Source organism: Notothenia rossii (genome assembly GCF_949606895.1).
Source record: "Notothenia rossii genome assembly, chromosome: 1".
Taxonomy (NCBI): Eukaryota; Metazoa; Chordata; class Actinopteri; order Perciformes; family Nototheniidae; genus Notothenia; species Notothenia rossii.
The window spans coordinates 63,979,587-63,998,238 of record NC_136912.1 but is presented as its reverse complement, the minus strand read 5'-3'; the positions used below and the strand labels follow the sequence as shown (position 1 = coordinate 63,998,238).

The following is an 18,652-nucleotide window of genomic DNA, read 5'->3' as shown; positions in this document are numbered from 1 at the left end:
TGAATATATGGCGTTGGTATCATGTAGGATATCTCCAGATTAACAACACTGCTTTTATTCACCTTCCTTTTCCTGCACTCAACTAAAAAAACGATACATTTTCAACCTAGGCGCCCTAACATGCTCATTATTCAAGTTTCCTAAATGTATTTTGTTCTTCTTATGGGACATGTTTCCATGCTTTATTGTTCAAAAAGCTCTTTATGTATCTCTGCCTGTGCTGCAGCACCTCTTTTCACCCTCTGTCTGAAACCAGAGCCCAGTCTGCTCTGATTGGTTAGCTGGCCGGCTCTCTTCTGACCCCTTAGCCTATCATATTGTTCAATGTGTTGGGGGGCTAGCTAAAAGAACCTTGTGTTACATAGTGATGTCATTATGTTACAGAAGTAATCAAAAGAGTCATTTCAGGCAGTGTGGGAGAGAAACTCCCTTTGGAGGAGACTATGGGATTCTAGCCTTTGCAGACCATTTACATGCACAAAAACGCACTACGGAGTACTATAAACAAATATAAGCGCTTTTATTTTCTTATCTTCAAATCACTCAGCTTTCCTTTTAGATATGTTGTCTAAGCGAGAACTTTTTGCTGTTAGCATATTATGAGCAATATTTAGCAGCTCAGTCACTTGTTTATTAATAACCACTCGTAATATCAAGTCTGTATATGTAAAACATTTATTGTGTACAAAAAGTAGTTCAACAAGTTCATCTTAAATGAAAACTCACATTTGGCATGCCCCCGCCCCCTCCCTCCCCACATTAACAATACAAGGTTAAATGATGTCCTCATTTGAAATATCACATCACTCACATATTGACCAGTCATGTGACAGTCCCTCCAGGAACAGGTTTTCTATAAAAAGCTCCTGAAGGCATCACTTGTGCCTATTTTTAAACAATGTTATTTTCCTGAATTTGGATTAGTTAAGTTCTAACTACGAACTGTGATCATGCCTACTAATATGCAACAATAATGATCAAAATACATCTTATCTTGAGATTGAAGCTTCATTATGCAACTTATCAAAATTGCTATGATTGGTCAAAATAGCACTTTCTTAGGAAAAGCTTGGTAATTAAATGAAGTTATGGTTTGAATAAGCTTAAATTAAAGGTTTTCCTGGAGGGACGTCATATTTCAGAGAACAATCAATTCGGTCAGTTAGTCTAACACGGCCAAGCACAACACTGCAGAGTAGTGTTCATAATAGTTTCAGCGCAATCCTGAAAAATGTTTAAAGGTAATAAACCCAAGCCTAACCTTAATCATCCCTAAAAAGTACATGAAATATCTTGTGTAAACAAATTGGTTACATAGAAAAGCCCTCTATAGAAAAAAATAATAACTAGCAATGAAAAGCACACACAAAAAGAGTTTCCCAAGATGGCACGGGAGGGGTGAGAGCAAGTCTTTTACACAAACAAGAGAATAGAGGCAAACTGGCCTCATACACTGGAAGAATTACTCTCATCCTTCACCCTGTGTACAATGATTTCTTGAAGCACATTCATTCAATAAGACCTGCAGTCATGGTGCTGTCTGAGCCAACATGATCGCAACAGTGTATTACTAAATATGAACACATGACCGGGAGCTATGTCATTGAGAAGCTGCATAGAGCCTTCTCTACTGATAACACAAGAGCTGCTTCGGCCTGTTTAACTCGAAAGCTAAAGGAGCAGATCCGAGTGGGCACCAAGGTTTTTATACAATAAATGTTTGTAAAGATCATGCTATTAACTGGCAGGGCACATTTAGACTGGGCTACCCACTGAGCCAACATGACCCAGCACATTGAACTGGGGCTGTGGGTCAGGAGGAAGCTGCTGTAGGAGAGCGTTACACTTTTCCTTCGGACATGAGACCGTAGCTCATGTCAAACACTTGGGACACATTTTGGTTTAGGGATTTCATTTAAATTGATCCATAATTTCAACTGTCATTCTATGTAGACAATGTGTTCCCCATGAAAGGGAACTTCTTCAATCTCTGAGTCGTGTTTTATATGCTATTCAAATAATTAATCTTTTGATATTGACCGAATATGGAAGACTTAAATAAAAATGTCAGGAAATCTATCTGTAACAGTACAAATAACTCAAAACTGTTCAGCATGATCCCATTAAAAGTTGCTCGTCTATTCAAAGTTATAAATGCATCAATCTGTAGGGCATTACGGCCCAGGTCCTTTCTCTTGAGTTGATTTCACTAACATATTTTTGAATGAAGGACATGTAGAGACATGTAGAGAATGATGGGACTAATCAGTCTGACTCAACATTGGGATCGTCAGATGTTGGCATTGATAGCAGTATTTAAGAAAATGTCTCATTAAAACAGGTCCAGAGAAACAGATGGCAGTAAAAAGAGCCAATTAGTCCAAGAATTCTTATATTTTTCTTGAAGAATAAAAAAACACATATTGATGAGGCGTAATTGATAGGATGGTTTGGAGTGGCTAGAGGGAATAAAGGAAGTGAAAGCCAACAGGGAGGAAGGCCTCACATGATAGCACACTCTCTTTGCGACGCCTTGCCCTGCGGGGAGAAAAAAAAGGTTCAGATCATATTTCAAATTTGATGAGTTAAAAAAAAACGTGTACTTTAAAAACAAACAGGGTTCATAAACAGTGTTGAGTGGCCTCACCCCCTGTTCCTCCTCCTCCTCCTCCTCCTCCTCTTCCTCTCCGTTCTCTACCTCCATCTCAGCCTTGGTAACGCTACGTGTGGCCACCTCCTGCAGGACAGACAGTCAGCAGACAAACATGAGACTCAGCGATGGATAACACATGTGGAGCGCATGCACACACAGAGGTATGGATATGTTTACCTCGCCATCGCCGTTAACCAGAGTGGTGGTGATGTCATTTCCTGTGCCCCAGGAAGTCTGACTCTTCCACAGCAGGTCAGTTGGTGGACTGTGGGCCACGCCGGCATCAGCAGACCACACCTGGGAAATATTACAGAAGAACACATCATGATCACCACACTTTCACTTTGAATCATATCATCCATACTTTAAGCATCTTTTACCAGGGACATAAACCTAGACAGGTGTTCTATGTCTCTTGTCTAAAGGCCCAGACACACCAAACTGACACCAAAGAACACTTTCCGACGGACCCGATTGTTGTGTCGCCTCACGTCTCCTGCGGATTGGCCAAAGAGTGGCACTGGAACACACCGCCAAGACTTCAGCCGACGGCCATGTAGCACGTACGCACTGCGCATGCGTGAGTGGCAATAACTCTCCTTACTAGCAAGCGGCGGTAGTGTGTATTCTTAATTCAAAAGAGGCAACAACCGGAAGACAGACTGCGTGATATATACAAACAACAAATAGCGTGCGTTCCATGTTCACTCTTGTCCATCACAGACTGTTTCACATAACGACTTATAATCGAAAACATGTTTAGTGCGGTACTGGAAAATGAAAAATAATAGCCGTCTGTGTGTGCCTTCTTCACTTCCGTTTTGCTTCTCATGCACTGATTCGCTAAGCTGAACAGCCAATCAGAGTGATTTCTTTTGCTGACAGCGGAAGGTATCGGCATGGCCGAAAAGATGCGACGGTGCGGGACACACCAATCTGAGTAGGGCGACAGGACGCTCATCCGGGCCTTAACTCTATTAATCTACAGCTTGATTGTCCTATGCTGTACAAATTGTAAAGACTGCTGAAGCAAATGTTTCAATACCATAATATTAGGTCATACAATAAAAATGAGATTAATATATTGTACATAAAACGTTACCATGTAGCAGTGTCATTCTAAGGAGAGCTGGAATGTGAGCATGAGCAAACAAGTTGTTTCTAATTTTGTTTCTTATACACAACTAATGGTAAAGCTTGCGTATATTGCACTTCACTTAAAATGTTGATTGTTAGATATTATTGCAGATTGTTTATGCATTATAAGCCAAGCAGTGAGTGCTTTCAATGGCGTTATCGTTGTTACAGACTTGTTTGCAGCCACAGATTTGTTACTTCTTTCTGCAACACTGACTACGCAGTTCATTTGTGTTGAAGGGAGTCGTCTAAATATGTTGTTTTAGTGCGAGTTATGTTGAATGACTGCATGATTAATTTGTTTATGACACAGTCAGCTGTAGCTGAACACTCTACACATGACAGAAACAAAGAATGAACTCAGTTTTAACCTACACACAGCACTCACTAGACCAGGGGTCTCCAACCTTTTTTAGGATGAGAGCTACTTTCAAAAAATAAAACAAGTCGTGAGCTACTTTTACTCCTCTTTTTTTGTTTTTTGCAGTGTATATATTTAGCACATTTTAACATTATTATATGCTTACCTTTAACCTTTGTGTGCTGTTTGGGTCTGTGGGACCCGTTTTCAGTGTTTACTAAAAGAAAATGTATGCAATTTAATTATTTTAACCTGCTTTATTTGGGGGCATGCACCCCTGGGAAGATTTTTGTTTTTTAAAGTTGAAGTTAAATGCATCAATCTTTGAGCACAACATGAATTTATGGATACAGCTCTCAACACTCATATGAAAGGGAGCTGTATACTTTTCAATAATCCAAACATCTTTAGAACACACAGGGAGGCGTGTGGCGCAGTGGAGTAGTGCGTTGGTGTTCGGATCAGGGGAGCACAGGTTCAAACCCCGCTGCAGTCAGCATGTGGTTGTGTCCCCGGGCCAGACACTTCACCCCAAATTGCTCCTGTGGGGATTGTCCACAGTATTGAGTATAAGTCGCTTTGGATAAAAACATCTAACAAGTAACATGTAAAGAATATGATCACAACCAATAACAAATCATTTAAACTTGTTTATTTTTATCTTATTTAAGTTAGCATTCTTTATTTCTTTATGCATATTTTACTAATCACATAATTTTAAACTTTTTTTTTTTTACTGTCTTATAGTACACATTGGAATGATTTCTTACTTTATTTTGTACATCTATATTAAATAGATAAATGTGTGCTATCTCTAGCTCTCTCTCTCCCTCTGTCTCAAAAAAAGAATAAACATATTTGTAAAGTGGGGGGACACAAACGGGATTTTGAAGAGTGGGGGGGACATGTCCCCCCTGTCCCCAGTGGAAATTACGCCATGCGTGTGTGTGCGTCAAGTGCAATAAATATATATGCAAGTTGAAACACACACAGAGTAAAACTCTGCCCCTCATGTGCTGTATAGGCTGGCATGACTAGGCTGTGTTCAATGGGGCTGATGTGTTGTGTAGATTCTGCCAGAAGGAAAATCACGGTTAAACTCCTTATGAAGCGGTGAGCTGCCGCTGGTCCCGCAAATCAAGCAAGAACGTGATTGGTCGATATTCATTGTGGGGGTGGGGGTGGGGGGAGGAGGGGTGTTAGATAGATATAAAGTTGTGGTAAGTAGATAGAACTCGCTATGATTGAGGTTTCGTTTATGCATAGGGTAGATTCTTTTAATTACATTTCTTTTTTTTCTTGTATTTTTTATATGTTGGATTTGCTTGGCGAGCTACTTATTGAGAGCTTGCGAGCTACCGGTAGCTCGCGATCGACGTGTTGGAGACCCCTTCACTAGACCCTCCAGAAAAACGCGGGCAAAAATCCTTGATTATGCGGGCTATATTCCTTGATTATGCGATTAAACATGCAGGGTTTTTATGTGATTTTATGCGGTGAAATTGCGGGAAGTTGCGAAATATGCTAAATATGCGGGGTAAAAAAAATAACAATTTTTTTAAATATTGGGCTGTCTTATTTATTCTCTCTCACACACAACCTGTCACTAACGTTAAACCCCTTTACTATTCAATTAAACACATTCAATGTTTATTTATTGTAAAAGCAATTGGGCTATTTTAATCTCACACACCCCCCCCCCCCCCCCCCCACACACACACACACTTCTCCGCCTCATTCTGTTTTCATTTACTCGTTCGTTATCTGACCAGCTTCAATCTTGTAGGCTACTCACTTCGTTTCTTGTAGCCCTCGAAAGGGTTTTGGAGGTTGATCCCTCGGTGAACGTGAGTTGTTTGGCTTTCTTGTCCGCAGCAGCAGAAAGCATTTTCGAATGTTTGAATGAATCAAAGTGGGTCGTCACTAGGGCTGGGCGATATATCGAGTTTACACGATACATCGTGGATTGCACTCCATGCGATGTCATAAATGACCACATCGTGAACATCGAGTATTATGTTGTCAAATCAATTTCCCGCCGCAGCCAAAATGAGCTTTCCTTTCTCCCTCATAGACACAGTCACACACGCAGGCACACACGCAGGCCCCGTCTAACTTGCACACAAACATTACACACATGCACAGTGACAGAGAGCAGGGCTCGACATTTTAAATGGCCCGCTGGCTCGGAAGCACTATTTAGACACCCCGGGCCAGCATAACGTACTTTCCACTTGCCCGCTGGGGCCACTAAAAATATTGCTTAAAAAAAAAAAAATTGTCCAGTGGTATAGGTACTTTGACAAGCAATTTTGTTAAATTATTTCGTTTATTAACGCTACAACATAGCGTTTCGTGAGGCGGTTGTCGTTGTTGGGTGAAAGGCAAACGGGAGCCTGCTCGCGCTGGCTTCGCAGCAGCTGTTTGCTGCAGAGCCAGCGCGAGCAGGCTCCCGTTTGCCCGTGAGCGCCGGGCAAAAAACAATCTTCAAATAAAATAAAGTTACCGGAGGAGTTAAAGGAGAGTGACAGGGAGCATGAGAAGAAGAGGGAGAGAAAGTTTCAGCCAGCTTGATCGATGGAGTTGGCTTCTAGTGGTGCAGCGACGCGTCCTAAAACCCTTTTATAATCTATCGATTAGATTTATGATTCGAAAATTATAAAAGTAGGGTAGACATGTGGAGATTATCCGGCTGAAAAAAACGTGCATTTATCAAACAGGTTTGTTTTCCACAGACCTTATTTCCAGCTATTTTCCAAAACCCTGTGGAGAAATCCCATTGCTTTTTTGTCGAGGGAACCAGCAGCTTCCTTCCTGGTTTAGGACGCGTCACTGCACCTCTCAATATGATGCCCATATAAACAAGGTCTTCTGTCGGCTCTGTACATTAATGCCGACCTATGCTGACAAGTAAGTGAAGAGTAGAAAATATAAAAGGTATTGGCTATAGGGAAATGTCCCAGCAGTTTAGGAGAATGAAGGTTATAATCTAATCTAATACATAGCCATTACATGTCTAATTCCTGATAATGACAGGAAGACAGAAAGCGCATTATACTAATAATAATAATAATAATAATAATAATAATAATAATAATACTACTCATAATAATAGCAGACATTTTTGAACAATGACCACAATATCATTATTTTCATAAACCAAATATGAACAATTGAGGAAAATGAGGAAGAACTGATGATTCAAATGTTGTAGTACAAGTAGTAATGTAGTTAGTGCATAAATTACTATTGCAACAAATGTGTTAATTTTCTTCATTATTAGTCAATTTTTTAATGCAGACATATGTTGCAGGGACTACTAGAATCATCATACTGGCGTGACTGTAAACATCAGGGGGTTAAATAAATACATTTAAAAAAATTGTTTAGAGGACATTTCAGAATGTCGCGATATATATCGTAAATCGCGATATAGTCAGTAAATATCGCGATATCATTTAGAGACCATATCGCCCAGCCCTAGTCGTCACCTTCAATTTTCTCTTATGCTCCAACACACAGTTGCACGGGGTGCAGAATAGTTTCCCCCCACTTTTTGCCCGGTCTTTAGTAGAAATGTTCGTTGGTAAATGAGCTCTATACAGTGTTGTTTACATTCTGTGATGCGCGAGCTGATGACGTCACGTCAAGACGAGTTAACTTTTTTTTATTCTCAACTTTGTGTGGAAAAATGCGGGGATTATGCGGCCTTTTCATAAATCTGCGGCCTTTTAAAAATCTGCGCCATTTTGCTGATTATGCGGTAAATTCTGCAATCGCAGAATCACGTTTTTCTGGAGGGTCTAGATCACTCATTCTTCTCTACTCACCGTGACTGACTGTCCAGCCTTGAGGACAAACTTTGGGGAGAACTTGTAGATGACCTCGTCTCCTTCATCCACCTGTCTCTTCAACCTCCAGCTGCCCAATGGCTGGTCCTGCAATACAAAACACAGCACAAAGCTTAACAAACTAACCTTTAACAGCCAACCTTTTATCCTAACCTTCATATGAATTGACTGCGTCTTTTTGTTGCTGGTGTGTATGCCCACCTGTTCAGAATCATTGGTGAGAGTGACTGCGTTCCCATCCATGTCAGTGGGGGAAATGGTGACTGCTCCACTGGCTGTGGCTTCTTCTGACACCAGCAGCTGGCCCTCTATTCCCGCCTCAGACACATCGGCAGCCTCGATCTCCAGCCTCTTCCTTTTGGTGCGGGAGGAGGAAGATCCTGTGACCCTGGAAACGGTGACTCGGGACGATGGGCTGGGGGACAGCTTCAGTCTGAAAGCAGCAGAGCAGTCAGTCAGCAGTGCTTATGCCTTTGAATCTGGTATCATGTCTTAATAACAAAGTATGTTATGTGTGTGTACCTGTGCTCCTCTCCCTCCAGCAGTTTCCTGTATGCATTGATCTCCATATCCAGGGCGAGCTTGACGTCCAGCAGCTCCTGGTACTCGTTGAGCTGAGTGTTCATCCTCTCCCTCAGCTCGCTCATCTCCTGCTCCTTCCCTTCAATTGTGCGCCGATGCTTGTCTCGCTCTGAGGACAGAATCTCCTCCAGCTCTCTGATGCGGTCCTCTGAGGCGGCTGCCTACAATTTCAAAAAGCAGAACCATCAATTTGTGAAGTCACTCAGCAATAACATGTATGATGTGTGATGATCATAAAGCAATACCTGTTTCTGCAGGGCACTGAGCTGATATCCCAGACTCTCTATTCTCATCCGGGACTCCTGCACCTCCTCTCTGGCTGTTCCCATCGCCTTGTCATTGATCTCAGAGGACATCTTGGCATTATCCAGCTAAAGGCACAACAAAAAAGGCAGTGTGAGGCGCCAGTCAAAACTCAGACACACAAAGATCAAAAGGGAGAATGATTTGTCCTCTCACCTTGGCCTGGAAGGTGTGCTCCAGTTCGCCTTTATAAAGGGAGACCTGCTCATCGTGCTGCCTCCTCAGGTCCTGATGGATCATAGACACATTATGACTGGTTCATAGTACACAGCATGGATTCAACAACAGAAGCGTGTTGTCTATTTCGCACTCTAGAGAAGACTATGTTGTGTGTCGGAAGCTTGTGATGCCTCTATTTTAACAATTCTGGGAACAACAAAGGAACATCTGACCAAAGGCCTAAATCAAAATTGAGATCTGTTGATTGACTAGAATTTGAAAAATTTTCATAAAAAATTTAGGACATCAGACAGAATGTTGTCTTCAAGACTCAAGCTCAGACTGTTAGGTAACATGCAAGAGCAAAAAGATCCACCTAGTTGCAGTGCTGATCCTTCAGCACACGGAATGTTCCATAACGTGTGAAAGCATTCCCGTGACAGATTTGACATTCCACCATTTATTTTTGCATTGCACGGAGGGAAATTCATTGCCTTCACTGCTTTGCGATTGGCGCTTTTTGGTGTTTGCCGATCAATAGTAAAGTGGGTTTTTATATATTCAAGTCAACCCCATAGTTGTATTCTTTTTTGAATGATGCTTCTATATATGTTTCCTAGACATGACAGCGGTTACTCTGACTTACCTGTAGAGCTTGTGCAAGTTTGAACTCATAGTCCTGTTTGACTCCAGAGTCCACCTCCACGGTCCTGTGCTCCTTCCGGCGCCGCGACCCACGCACCTCCTGAACACAGGCAGCGACATTTCGTCATTAAATATGTGCACATGTGACTCTATTAGGAATTCCATCCTCTTCTAAACACAATGATCAACCTTCAGTGTATATATAAACAAAATGGTATTTTGGTTTTCAATAGATATAGTTAGTTTTAATAGACACAGGAATTTAGCTTTTGTTGCTATTTGACCAGTGTTTTTCTAGTTTGCATGGACTCTTACTGTCGTGAGATGAACTGAAAAGAGAATGAATCATTCATTTCCATTGGAGTAATGGGTAAAACACATATATACATACACACGCTATATAAGGTATCATAACATGATTTGTGGATATTTCTCCCCAAACAGCCCTTACCTCTTCGAACATGCTCTTCCTGAACTCCAGATCTTCACTCAGCGACTGACAGCGGTTCTCCAAGTCCACGCGCATCAGAGTCTCGGCCTCCAGCTGGCGCTTAGCAACAGCATGGCTGTCCTCTGCCTATAAGACATATTAGCATATAGAAATTCAACAAAGGGTTTAAGAAAGTTAGTCATCATGATCAGGCTGTTGGAGGAAACCTGGAAACATTGGAAGATGTCTGCTCCTCTCAGTAGGTAAGACTTGTGGTGTAAGTTACTGATACGGAATCTGCTTTGTTGTTTGACTTATTCACCTAAAAACAACCTTTTTCTGGAGATATTTCACTTGATTTCAGCTAGAGTAAATGATGTCATCACGTGGTGACTCACTCTGCTCTCAGTCTTCATAAACAGTTTACATTAACATGTGTAGGTGCCTTCACTGATTAGGAAGCAAGCAATCAGCACTTTCTCAACCTTTCTACACAATGTCTGTCCTTTCACACTATTGACTCCACTTACTTCCAGTTGGGTTGGATCAAATGTTTAACATTTTAGGAGAGTACTGAAGCACCATCTTTCATACAAAACACACTCGGCTTATCTTCAGACTATTTAACCCTTTCTTGTTTGCCCTTCGCTATACACACCTTAGCCAGCAGGCTCTTAACATCAGCCAGCTCAGAGGTCAGAGCGTTGTTCTGGCTCATAGCGGTAGCGAGAGATGCTTCACTCTTATTCAGCTGGCCTTCCAGACCATTGGCTCTGGACACGGCTGCAGCAAGATCGCCTTCCTTCTTCTTGTTGCTGAAACACACGGACAGAGAAAGGAAGGTTAGTTATATCTTCCAACAACCCACAGACCTCGAGTACCAATTCATCTTATCTAAAAATGCATCCTCTCACCTGCGTGTGGCTTCTTCCAGGTCAGCTTGAGCCTTGCCCAGGTCTATCTGCAGCCGGGCTCTTTCTCTAGCGGTTTCATCCAGAACCCGCCGAGCATCGGCTAATTCTGCCTCGTACAGACCCTTGAGGCCGCTCACCTAAACAGAGGAACACAAACTTGTTAAAAATGGCAGGGCTGGGATACTCTAATCTGTAGTATTATTGCTTTCCAGTGAGTCCTGGGTACAAACATTAGAACAAGACAAACATAAAGCAAACATATAGCTAGGGCTGCAACGATTAGTCGACATAATCGACGACGTCGATCATAAAAATTTGTCGACGCTGAATTTTAGTGTCGACGCGTCGTATAAAAACAATCAGAGAGCCGGTAACGTTAATTCAAAACTGCGCAAATGTTCATTTGTAACTGCAATGCACTACAGGAAGTGCTGGGGGCAGTATACTCTCCATTGTCTGCCATGACTGCATTCTGTACTAACAACAAAGAAGAAAGAATACGAACGATGGCGGAAAGGAGAGAGAATGAGGGTGATGAAGAGCTCAAAAAAGCGAGACCGAGAGTTTCGAAAGTGTGGGAGTATTTCACAGACGACAAGCCAAAGAAGTCAGTGAAATGCAGAATTTTGTAAAGGAACCGTGAGGACTGCTACTTTGGATCATGGGTAAGTTTGAGCAAGTTAGCCATAGTCATGTTTACGTTAGCTTACATGTTGGAAAACAGAACGTCTCATGGTTAATGCTTGCTAAGCAAACGCTATTTCAGTTATGTTGAGGCTGCGTGTCCACCAACGAGCTGCTAAACAGCGCCAAGCTTACAGCGTAGTAGAGCACAATAGAGCTTTATCGACGCTGTAATTAATTCCAAACTTAAAATAATAATTAACAAGGGTCTGCGAAATGACAAGAATAAAATGCGATTGAATTTGTATTATTTATTTTGTTTTCATTATGATTTTTTTGTATTTATGTTATTCAAATACATTTGATTAAACAAGTTCAAAGTTCAAATTAAAATGTTTCATGAGTCATTATTTTAATTTTCTATGGGATCATGTTATGTTAAGGCAGAGGGACTGGACAACAGGGTGACATTCACAGGTGTGCAGACTTGAGGTAAAACATGCACTGGAGCCCGGAAAAGGAGCCGTGCCCACAGGAAGCAGAGATGGAGGGTGTGACAGAAATAATCGTTAGATTAGTCGACTAATCGAAAAAATAATCGACCGATTAGTCGACTACCAAAATAATCGTTAGTTGCAGCCCTACATATAGCACATTCTGATAAACAGATCTTCTGATGTCTGGTTTTAGTTTGCCTAGAATAGCCGTTTCAGGCTAATTTTATAAAGTGGCGTAATAACACTGCAGGCCTTTACAGCTGCAGGGTGTTTCTGCCACTGACCTTATGTGATCTTAAGTGTTTCATGGGGAAGCCAACTTCAAGTAGTTTTCGGATCAGTGGGTGGGGCAATGTGAAGGACACATTTAAATACCACTGTCATCAGAGGAACTCTCATTCCATCCACTAATCTGTCATTACCAGCCACAGGTTTGTCAGTCCAGTGTTTCCCACACTTACACTTTACTTCTGCCTAAGAACATTTGGCAAACCATTTTAGGTTAAAAAAAAAAAAACTGTTCTAGAGAGCATTTTGATGATGTATTAACTAGGGGACAAACTCCCGTTGCTCTCCTCATCCTTAACCTGTTGATCAACTGACAGTCGCACACACTTGAGGGAAACAGAGAGAGTCACTCTGCTGTTACGTTAAAACCACAGAGCATCGTTTTTTGTGGCAATCCTAACATTATCAACATTGTCCGACAAAAAAATTAAAAATACTATTTCAAATAGATTTAACACTGGAAAAAAGTATACATGTGTCCACTGGGAGACATTAGGTAATATTGCCACTTTGGTAGCTGTTCTTGCAAATCTAGCTCACCCCTAATGTTCATTTATTTGATTTGGTTGATTGAGGAGGAGAGTGAAGTTGTAACTGCAGAATTTGGCTGCGATCACATGATCACCAGACATTTGCTTACGGTAGTTAATTTATTTTGAAAATGTTAGGTCTGTTTGAAATAAAAGACAAGCAAGTTAAGTATTTTTGGTATACTGTTAAATTAAAATATAAGTTTACCAAAAACCAAACACAAAAGCCACCATTACAAAGAAGACAGTTGAAAGAGGTTAACATTTTTAAATTTTAAATGCAACTGATAAAATGTCCTTATTGCAAGACTATTGCAGACTTTCAAGTTGAAATTCTGATGACAATTCAAAAAAAATTGCACAGCCCCTAGGCGCGTATTATGAAATGTAAACACGCCTACAAATTATGAGATTTATAGAACCTTGCGCAATTTCTTTTTGTAAAGTGAAATCAATGTGTGCTTGTTGGAACATCAGTTCTAAAATTATTTTCTGCAATTTAGGAATTTTACCACCATTGATAAATATAAAACATTACCAATCTCCCCCCCCTCCCCCCTGCATTATAGTTTAAAGGCCACCCAAACTATGCTTTTCTTTTATTTCAAATTAATCAACAGAAGGAATTTTTGGCAAATTATCAAATTTCTACAACAGAAAACCTACAAGAAAAGCACACTTTTCAAAATGTATAACTAAACTGAATAACTCAAATCCTCTTTTAAACTTTTGACAGTTTGATAAACCCTGTTTTTATGCAATCTAGCAGTATGTTAACTACCCCACTTCAGTAATAGTACCATTAGATCAGATGTATGCCATTGTCAGCCTATGAAGCTTAATAATGCCATAGGTAAAGTTATATCGCAAATAATTCATCTCCATTCCCACATCCGCTTTCATAACAGTTTTGATGAAGATTTAATAAACCTTATAAACTATTCATTAATGAAACCTCTTCTGCAGAGAAACCAATTTGATGCCTGACTTCCTAATAACTACCAAACGGTATTCAATCTGCTATTTTAGCAACATTTCAAAGAAGATTGTCTGAATGTAGGCAAAGGATTTATGACCTACAACAGTATCTATGAATCATAGCACCGAGACAGCAATGTTGTTAAGGAAATCCATTAGCATGCTTTAGGAACTGAAACTAAACATTACAATTTTCAGTTTTGAAACCACATTTGAGTAAAAAATAAGATGATAATTAAAAAATGATTTTTACAAGCTTCAGCTGTTTGCTGGTACACATTCTTGTTATGTTGTTGGGGCAGATTAAGTTAAAGGTGGAAAGACTGGATTCCTCAGCTGTTCTGACTTATTATATGTAACTACAACTTCTATCCAACTTTATTTATTTTTCATCACCACAAAACAACAACCAGAAAAGCAAGCAGAACTAACAACAACAAGAATAATAATAAACAACCAACAAAAACAAGTATCTATTTACCTTAGAAAAACAAAGTAAATAGTTTGGCTTTACTGTACATACTCCCTCGGTAGCAAGGGAGTAGTTGTCGTTGATCCATACTGCAACACTTTAAGAAGTAAATATGACATCTGTTGACTGAGGATTGCTAGGCCTCTTCAAGGGTGGATCCCTACCCTCTTTACACATCTCTGATCTTCACCAGTACTGATGATATTACAGAGGAAACTGGGGACAAATTGCAATCACGGTCTGGCTGAACTGGTTGCTGATCATTTGAATGCTGTATATTATTCATGTATAGTAAGTACGTTTGCCACCAATGAACGGTAATGTAAAAACAAGGTATGGCTGATGTCATATTTATAGAATGGCGCGAAGAACCACCCACCCGCTCAATCTTCCCGGTCCCGTTACGTTTCATGCAGATTAGGAATACGGCAACACGTGTGTTATTAACACTAACAAAGTTAGTGTTGCGGCCTTCCCATAGGGATTTAGTGTATTTTCCTGGGAACATGATATTGGAGTCACTTGACGTTTTTTTTTTTATGGACAGTTTGCAGCTTTAACTATAAATAACGTTACTTTATATCAATTTTGGTGGCCATGTTAGACTCCCTGGAGTGAAGCAGTCTGCTGCTGAGAGGCTGCCTGTGGGGGATGATGGAGTGAAGAGTAGCCTGGTGTTTGTGAATGGGAGAACAGTTTAGTTGGACTCACCTCGCGAGTAGTCACCTCCTCTTTCTCAGACACTTTGAACATCAGCCGGTCGTTCTCCAGCTCCAGAGAGCGCACCCGGTCGATATACACGGCCAGCCGGTCGTTGAGGTGCTGCAAGTCTTGTTTTTCCTGTAAGCGGGAGATCCTTGTCGGGGAGAGAGGAGTGGAGGCCGCCGGGCGGCCGGCTTCACGGCTCGGGGTAGCGGTCGCCATGACGGTTCTTTTAAAAGCCTGAGTTTTCTTTTCCACTCCAGGAACAATACAAAACAAAAGTATCTGCTCTCGTCGTTAAACAGGGACGCAAAAGTAGTTTGTCTTCTTATTCAAAAGGGGAGGTCAACCAATGAGTGGTGCGCTCATGCACTTCTCAGTGTAACCTAACCTGCTGGCTGGAACACTGGTATGAGTCCAAGATGGCCGACACCGCTCAAGACCGCGCCAAAAGCAAGGGATGCTTCCTGCCTCGCAATGGCTGATGGGAGAAGGCATGCGCGCTCACACGCACACATTCTCGCTTCAGTTTGGATTCCCCGCGAGGGCAAATGTTGTTATTAAAAAATGTACGGTACATTTTGAACATTGTGCACTATAATGTCATATGGAGATATGCAGCTCAGTGTGGAGATAATAACCACACAACCTGAAATTGACAGAAAAATGGCCTGTATCAGGAGAATAACAACATTTGACCATTTAATTTATTTGAATGAAGAGCCATTTCTAAATTCTATAGATATTTATTTAAACATGCATATATTTTTATATGTGTATTATATATACACTCAGGCAAAACCAGTCGTGTACAGTTAATAAATAGATTTACTATATTACTGTACTTGAGTACAATTTTGAGGTTCTTCTACTTTACTTTAGCATTTAAATATTTTGCTACTTCTTACTTCTACTCCACTACAATTTAAAGTTAAATGGTGTAGGCTACTTTTACTCCACCACATTTATTTAATACCTTCAGTTACTTAACAGATCTGGATTAATGATGTGAAATATAATTATTATAATTAATAAAAGTCTTACATCATGACTTTAGTTCCACCTGGAGTAAATTCAAAAGCTACCCTGCAGTATACAAAGTCATTCAAACTCGCTGCACCTTTACCAGCTTTGAGAACACTTTACTGTATCAATTATAATCAAAACATATAATTTACATTATACTAGAATATACATAACTACTTTTTCTTTTGGTGGTTCAAGTATATTTTGATGCTAATACTTTTGTACTTTTACTTACTTTACTTTTACTTAGTAACATATTGTTTGCAGGACTTTTACTTGTAACAGATTATTACTACACTCTGGTACTTCTACTTTTACTGAAGTACAAGATCCGAGTACTTCTTCCACCTCTTGGCAAAACTCACCAAGAAAAGATCATATCTGTTATGCATGTTGAGCTTAGGAAAGACAGCACACTTCAAGTAGTATTAAGATTGTAGAACTTCATATGTGATACAGGCATAATATCAGTCGGTTTCAGTAAAACCATTGAAAGCATTGGAGATGATCACACTTTATTGAGTAAGTACAAATATTTTCATTACTAATGAAGTACAATTTGGAAAGGAAAGGGACAACCGATTCTTATGTCTATTTTTTATTAATATTTTTGAGGTTGAGCAAAACATGGTATAACAACGTTTCACTGATGACAACCTCTTTCGGGCAGGGGTTGTAATTTAGAGAATGTAAAAAGCCAAATGCAAGCTGCAGAAAAAAGAAAAAGAAGGAAGACTGGGTAAACGATTAAAAAGTGTAAATTGAAAAAATGTTTCAAGTAATATGCTAAACAGCAATAAGTAGTAACCCTTAAATTATAAGGACAAGTTCTCAAACATGTTAAGGTGGTTAGACTTTTTGGAGTTCTATTTTAACAAAGGTAACATGGTGTTGTATTAGCAAAGTTAGAAACTAGTGCAAAAACATTAATAATTGACTTTAATGTCTGTCAAATGGAGAAAAACCGAGCAAGCAGGACATCTATGTTAAATTCACTTGTGACGTCCGTCCTTATGGATGCATTGCTTCCATGTCAGAGAAAAACCCACCATAAAAAACTCAATGTGATTCAGGCTCAGGCCATCAATATTTGTAGTGGAGCATTTAAAACATCATTGTCTCCAATGTCTGTTAAATTGGGGGACATGTTCCTCATACCATCTGGTTTGTGAGGAAGTCTCTGCACAGGTGTGAAGTATTTTTCCATGTTGACCCTGGGAGAATTGCCCTGACTTGCCCCATGTTGACTTGGACTGCTGGAAGAGATAAAAATAACATGTAAAACAACTGTTAAGCAGTATCACGGAGAAGTCATAAGTGCAGTGAGGAATTATAAAGAACCTGGTGACACATTGGCAGTTTGCAGAACATGCAAAAATGTTGGTCAGAATGTAAGATGGTGACTTCTTCATGGTCATGCTGCACAAAACTGCACATCCTTGTTGTTTCTAAGCTGCTACTTTAGGGTATCGTTAACTACTGTGGCAGGTCCTACAGCTCGGTTGGTACCCAAGGCAGGAGAAAGCAAAGAAGGGGGAGAAGGGAAGACAAATAAGCCAAGATCTTAAAGGTCCCATGTCATGGCCATTTCTACTGATCATAATTCCATTGTTGAGGTCTACTAGAATAGATTTATACTGTGCAATTTTCCAAACTCACATTGGTTTCTCATACAGCATCTCTGTATAGTAGTATGTGTATTCACTCTCTGTCCTAAACGACTTGTTGGAGCTCCTGCCCCCCCCTCCCTATGAACCCACTGTGCTCTGATTGGCCAGCTCGCTGCACTCTGTTCTTACGAGATCACCACCGTTACAGCAGAGCATCATTGACAGGGCCGGCCCTAGACTTATGGGGGCCCTAAGCGAGCTTTGGATTGGGGGCCCCTCCCGCGCGTTCTCACGACACACAACACGGAACCAACTTTTGTCTTATGATGTTAGCATAAGCACACATATTGTATAAATAACCATGTAAACACCGTGGGCCTAACCTCCTCTAGGGGGGTCCGGGGGCATGCTCCCCCGGGAAGATATATATATATATATATATTTTAAATATATATAAAAACAACATTGAAGTTAAACGCATCAATCTGGTGCGCTTTGAGAGCAAAATGAAGAGATCTATGGATTGGATACATCTCTCAACACCCATATGAAACAGAACTGTAAACAGATGTTTCCTTATTGATATTTTACAAATCACTTAAACTGTATTCTTGTTTTGTCATATAGTATTTCATAACTGTTTTTCATTTATTCTCTCTGGCTGTCCATCTCATAATGTTCACATAGAAACTAGCTGTCAATAGGAATACCATTCAGAAGAATTATAATTTCTTGCAAAAATCAGTGTTGTTATGGCAACGTCAGTGGCCAAATAGCAACATTTACTGCCACCATTTCAGCTGACTTTTTCTCAGAAATACTGTCACATAACATCCATATATTTCAGTGCTAGGTTGATGCTTAGCTAAGCTAACTATGAAACACTTTAA

At 40.3% G+C, this 18,652-nt stretch overlaps 1 protein-coding gene across 1 annotated transcript; it reads right to left on the bottom strand.

Moving 5' to 3' along the window:
- Window positions 1–738: 738 nt before the first annotated feature.
- Window positions 739–15,570, bottom strand: lmnb2 (lamin B2). Its single transcript, XM_079685932.1, has 13 exons — window positions 15,136–15,570; window positions 11,036–11,172; window positions 10,780–10,936; window positions 10,143–10,268; window positions 9,693–9,791; window positions 9,044–9,115; window positions 8,830–8,955; window positions 8,525–8,745; window positions 8,204–8,435; window positions 7,982–8,089; window positions 2,831–2,950; window positions 2,648–2,737; window positions 739–2,538 (listed from the first exon to the last, which is right to left on the bottom strand). Exons 1-13 carry the CDS (start codon window positions 15,346–15,348, stop codon window positions 2,503–2,505), a joined length of 1,737 nt encoding a protein of 578 aa, XP_079542058.1. The 5' UTR covers window positions 15,349–15,570; the 3' UTR covers window positions 739–2,502.
- Window positions 15,571–18,652: the final 3,082 nt, after the last annotated feature.

Coding starts and splice junctions, on each gene's coding strand:
- lmnb2 (XM_079685932.1), bottom strand. CDS start 15,348: ATGGCGACCGCTACCCCGAGCCGTGAAGCCGGCCGCCCGGCGGCCTCC. Junction 11,173..15,135: donor AGGAGGTGACTACTCGCGAG/GTGAGTCCAACT, acceptor TCCTCTGTTTAG/GTGAGCGGCCTCAAGGGTCT. Junction 2,539..2,647: donor AGGAGGAGGAGGAACAGGGG/GTGAGGCCACTC, acceptor TTCTCCCCGCAG/GGCAAGGCGTCGCAAAGAGA.